We start from the raw sequence: 6,000 nt of genomic DNA, 5'->3' as shown, positions 1-6,000 counted from the left end.
GTTACCGTATACGGTTTTCCGCTAAAAAACGTATGGCAAAAACCGTATGCAACCATATACAACCGTATGACTCCAAATACGGTTTTTCCCCGTATACGGTTCCAAAACGTAATTACGGTTCTATCCGTTTGCATCCGTTTTTGCCTACGGTTTTGCTATTTTGTTGGAATTAGTTTTCAAGCAATTTAATAAAGTTACTATTGTTCTATTGAAATTCCTTCTGCGCATGTGTCAACTCCAAAAAACGGATTAGAAAAACGGTGTGCAACCGTATTCTGAAATTCTGTGTACGGTTCTCATAGACAACAATGTTAAAAGAACCGCATACGGTTCGCATATGGTTTTCCAACCGGAGGCAAAAACGTGGTCGACAGCGTTTTTGCCTACGGTTGAAAAATCGGCAAAACCGGATCCGAGGCAAAACGGATGCAACCGTACACAACATTTGGAATACGGTTTACAATGCATATGTTTTCGGATACTGTCGTATACGTTTTTTTGCGGAAAACTGTATACGGTTACCGTATTTGAAAATCGTACTGTGAACCCAGCCTTAGATGGCTAGGGATGAATTGCAATATATACTGAAAGTTTGGGGTTTTAAGATGTATTTAATGTAATTGTGATGAATGCATACTGCTTAAAATGGAAAAAATAAAGGAATTAAAAAAGAAATAACATCCAGACTAAAAAAATCCAACAGGAAAAAAACGGTAGAAACAATGTGAAATAATTTTTTTTTTTTACAGAAAAGTGGTATTTTTATTCATTTTTTTTTTTTTACAATTAATTTACATTGGAATCAGTAATTGAGGGTCAAACATTGTAAATGAGGCCTCCTAAATGGAACATTGATATCCAAGACAACTTTGTCAAGAAGACGTTACGTTTATTGAAATTGTTATTCGCATTTAGACCGTCTTGAAGTGCTGTTCTTTGTGCCAAAATTTATTCTTTTAGAGAGTTTCTCGGCTTTGGACAATTCCTATTTGTTAGTAGGGTCCGTTGTGATCTGTGAAGAAATCTGGTATTAAGTATTCAATCATCCTGCAGCACCGCCACAGGTGAAATGAAGCATTACACAACACCAATGGGTTGTTTGTGTAATGCAGGACTAAACAGGTCCTCCGGAGCAAGAGGCGCTCTCCACTCCTGAACAGAGGGCTCCCCAATACTTACACAGAATTCTTTAATAGGGTATATGGAAATGGTTTTTCTAGACTGGAGAAGCCCTTTAGAGTATGCTGGAAAGTTAGCAATTTTACTATTTTTAAGCAAGGCATCAAGATAACGCTAACAAAGTGGTAAATTTCTCCAAGAGAAAAACTATATAATAAAATCAAAGAAAGACAACCATTATTTTACATCCTCTTCCCATTATAAGGCCTGTGGGTATAAGTTATAAGGCAGACGTTGGTACATTTTACAGTCATCTTCATCAGTTGAGTTTTGGCACTTGGTTTCTTTGTAAACTGTATTCCTTTGCCTTGAGTCTGAGATTGGCGATGCTGTTAGCCATGTTCATTCCCTGGGCAGGATGGGCATTGACACAAGTGGAAGAATAAGATGTCATGGCACTATGGAAACAAAAATGGCAAGAATGAATTGGTAAGACTTAAGATATATCTCAGCCCCCCAAAATGGCCCCTATCTGCCTTGCACTACTTACAGTCTATGGGGCAGATGGAAACTGATCAGGCCCCCACCTATTCTATATATATATATGTACAGTGACCCCTCGACCTACGATGGCCCCGACATACGATCATTTCAACATGCGATGGCCTCTTAGAGGCAGCATCAACATACGATGCTTTTGTATGTCGGGGCCATCGCATAAACGGCTATCCGGCAGCGCAGACTGCTTCAGCTGCCACCGGATAGCAGTTTACGGTGCCCCGTGAGCTCCGGTGATGTCTCTTACCTGTCCTCGGGGCTCCGGCGCGTCCTCTTCGGGATCCCCTCCATCGTCGTCGCTCTCCATCGACGTCATCATGTCGCTGCGCACGCCGTGCCGTCATCCAATAGGAGCGGCGTGCGTAACAACGTGATGGCGGTGACGGAGCACGCGGATGCGGGGGAAGCAGAGGCCTTGCCGGAACGTCGGGGACACCTCGGGGACGCGGCAACAGCGATGGACGGCAACATCCCGGGCAGCGGTGACGGTCCGGAGCGGCGGGGACAGGTGAGTATAACCTCCTCTAACAGTGGTCTACAACCTGCGGACCTCCAGATGTTGCAAAACTACAACATCCAGCATGCCCGGACAGCCAACGGCTGTCCGGGCATGCTAGGTGTTGTAGTTTTGCAACATCTGGAGGTCCGCAGGTTGTAGACCACTGTCCTATACTTTACATTGCACGGATCCCTCAACATACGATGGTTTCAACAAACGATGGTCCATTTGGAACGGATTACCATCGTATGTTGAGGGACCACTGTATATGTATATATATATATATATATATATATATATATATATATATATTTCATAAGTGTCAGTTGAAATTCACATAATACTTTAAATTATTTAAATATAAAAAAGTTTTAGCACCTGCGCACTGGGATAGCTAACTGAGCAGCCTAGATACAACAAGGTGGATCCCTGTAGTTCCACTCAGAAAGGGGTTAACAGTAATAGAAATCTGTGTATCGGCGCTTATAAATAATGGAATAAAAGTAAGAACTTTAGTTTATCTAATATAACGTATAGATAGCACTTACTTTAACTGATGGCATAAATTCAAATAATTGCAGGGAGTAAAGGGTGTAGCACTCAGTGTTCACTGCAAAAAGGACATACACACAATAATTGGTCCGTAAAAAAATCCTCCAATGCTGTTATAAACCCAGTCTTACTTAATTAACAAAGAGGCAAGCTGGTAATAAACAACACTATAGTATTGCACGACCGGTACTACCTGTACTGTAGATATCGGTACTGTAGAGCTGGAGTTCCACAATGCTAGGGAGCCGATAGCCGGGAGATCTTCCCCGGCCGGAAGCGTCTCACCGGCTGGCTTCCCCGATGTTACTGCACTAAAGCCGTGACCCGCGATATGCTAGTGACGTCACTACTGCATAGTTCTAGGACCAAAAAGGTTCTGACGCGTTTCTGAAAGTACGCTTTCCTTCCTCAGGGGATCAGCTTGCCTCTCTGTTAATTAATTAAGACTGGGTTTATAACAGCATTGGAGGATTTTTTACGGACCAATTATTGTGTGTATCTCCTTTTTGCAGTGAACACTGAGTGCTACACCCTTTACTCCCTGCAATTATTTGAATTTATGCCATCAGTTAAAGTAAGTGCTATCTATACGTTATATTAGATAAACTAAAGTTCTTACTTTTATTCCATTATTTATAAGGGCCGATACACAGATTTCTATTGCTTTAAATTATTGAATTTGAAAAAAAAAAATCATTCATTTAATGCAGACCTGTCAGTTGTTTGGAGGGGAGTTCATACATTACTGTAGTGTTGGTCATACAGCTTGCATTACTAAGATAGACGTCGGGCTGGGTTCTTCTTTATTGAGAGTGCTAATGGCCCCTACTCTTGGCTATGACTGATAGCTTGAGCGTTCAACTAGGAGACCACCCAAGATATCAGTCATAATTGAGGAGCAGGCCATGAATGCTTTCGATACAGACTTCTTTTCTTTTTGAACTTCCTTTCTGTCTGACCACAGTATTCTCTGTCCATGTCAGGAACTGAGTAGGAGCAAATCCCCATAGTAAACCTATCCTACTCTCGACAGTTCCTAAAATGGACAGAGGTGTCAGCAGAGAGCACTGTGGTCAGACAGAAAGGAAATTCAAAAAGAAAAGGACTTCCTGTGGAGCATACAGCAGCTAAGTACTGGAATGATTAAGATTTTTAAATAGAAGTCATTTACAAATCTGTTTAGCTTTCTGGCATCAGTTGATTTGAAAAAAATAAAAAATCTTTTCCAGCCAGAGTACCCCTTTAATTCAAGGTTAATATGAATCATATAAAATACAAGAAGCTGGGCAATGTGTTTGATATGAATCATTTAGAAATATATGAATTAGACCCAGTTCACATGTACATTGTGGCGTCCATAGAAGAAGCCACAACAGAAGCCACAATGCTCTGCCCAATAAATTGCTTGTCAGATACCAATGGTGACTAATGGACTCTATTAACCTATAATGGGATCTGTCAGGTTCTGCTGAGTATTCTTGCATTATGACTAGTTCCAGGTGTATTTGGGAAACTTCAGTGCCACCTCCCTAGACTTTACAAGCGTAGAACATGTTTACCCAGGCTATTCACCAAGGCCATTGTCTGATAAAGCTTTCATTATATTAAAGGGGTACTCCACCCCTAGACATCTTATCCCCTATCCAAAGGATAGGGGATAACATGTCTGATCGTGGGGGACCCCCCCGCAATATAGCATGCGGCACCCACCTGTTTCTGGTCCGGAAGCGCTGGAGGTTCTGGGTCCCAACCACCGGAACGGAAGTCTGTGACCACACGACTACGCCCCCGTGTGACGTCATGCCCCGTCCCCTCAATGCAAGTCTATGGGAGGGGGCGTGACGGCCGTCACGCCCCCTCCCATAGACTTGCATTGAGGGGACGGGGCGTGACGTCATATGGGGGCGGAGTCGTGACATCCCAGACTTCCATTCCGGTGGTCGGGACCCAGAACCTCCAGCGCTTCTGGACCAGAAACAGGTGGGTGCCGCATGCTATATTGCGGGGGGGTCCCCCACGATCAGACATGTTATCCCCTATCCTTTGGATAGGGGATAAGATGTCTAGGGGTGGAGTACCCCCTTTAAATAAGCATAATAGTTACAGAAAGCCCTTACTATATATATTACAGGTGCTATGCGCTTCTTATTATTGTATCTCTCCTGGTTCCTTCTTTCACATAAACACGCGGCTTGACCTCTGGCGGGGGCTTATCCCACTGAGAAAAAGGATCAAGCAGTTGAAACCCAACATGCCTGATCCTTCATTCCCCAACATCATTTGTTGGGGGAGAGTTGAGAGGCCCCAATACACATTAGACTGTCAGACAGTCCTGTCAAAATCAGCCAAATTGTTGCTAATGTGTATGGGGGCCACATAAAGAAATTATTGCTACAAAGTGTCCTAGGGGATATGCAGCCTTATATAAAAACTGTAAATCCAGTAAACAAAAACAAAAAACAAACAAAAAAAAGGTGAATAAACTCAGTTTTAAACTAGGTAAAGTATGTCTTTGGTGATATTGGGGGAGATTTATCAAAACCTGTGCAGAGGAAAAGTTGCCCAGTTGCCCATAGCAACCAATCAGCTCGCTTCTTTCATTTTCATGAAGGCCTGTGAAAAATGAAAGAAGTGATCTGATTGGTTGCTATGGGCAACTGGGCAACTTTTCCTCTGGACAGGTTTTGATAAATCTCCCCCATTGACTACACCCATTATGTGACTCTGCCCCCCCACAGTCATTGATATTCATGAGGACATTATACCTCCGCCCACCGGCCACTGACTGACAGCTGTTTCCTATACTGTATATAACTGGTGGGAGGTGGGTAGGAAGATAGTGTAAGTACTGCCACAAGTAAACACCCTAGATGCAAAGTAGTGGTAGTGTAGGTTGAACTCCGACCCAATCAGGGTCCGTGCGCGGCACACAAAAGGGCCCAACGCACCCTAAACAGTTCGGGGCACAATGGCAGTGCGCACTTAGCCTAAATTAAGAAATAGCTGCGGGAAACTGTAAATTACTTTTCATACTGAGACCAGGAGCCTCTTCAGGGCCCTGTACTGTGCATACAGCATATGAAAACGTTTTCTCCAAGAATCCAGGCTGTCAATCCATGTAGGAAAGTAAATATATATATATACAGTGGTCCCTCAACATACGATGGTAATCCGTTCCGTTTGTTGAAACCATCGTATGTTGAGGGATCCGTGCAATGTAAAGTATAGGACAGTGGTCTACAACCTGCGGACCTCCAGATGTTGCAAAACTA

The 6,000-nt window shown here is 43.1% G+C and overlaps 1 protein-coding gene across 4 annotated transcripts in view; it reads right to left on the bottom strand.

Annotated features, from left to right (window-relative positions):
- Positions 1–762: 762 nt before the first annotated feature.
- The window catches only part of PRRX1 (paired related homeobox 1), a 91,563-nt gene continuing 86,325 nt past the window's right edge, over positions 763–6,000 (bottom strand). For all 4 annotated transcript variants that reach the window (XR_008844826.1, XM_056523682.1, XM_056523681.1 and 1 more), the window contains one exon: positions 763–1,577. Coding sequence is in view for 1 of the 4 variants with exons in the window: in XM_056523683.1 (XP_056379658.1) it covers positions 1,439–1,577 (139 nt within the window). In the remaining 3 variants the exon portion in view is untranslated. The remainder of the gene's footprint in view (positions 1,578–6,000) is intronic.

The sequence above is a fragment of the Hyla sarda genome, chromosome 6, assembly GCF_029499605.1.
Source record: "Hyla sarda isolate aHylSar1 chromosome 6, aHylSar1.hap1, whole genome shotgun sequence".
Classification (NCBI taxonomy): Eukaryota; Metazoa; Chordata; class Amphibia; order Anura; family Hylidae; genus Hyla; species Hyla sarda.
Note: the sequence above shows the minus strand (reverse complement) of the source record. Positions and strands in the feature narration are given on the sequence as shown.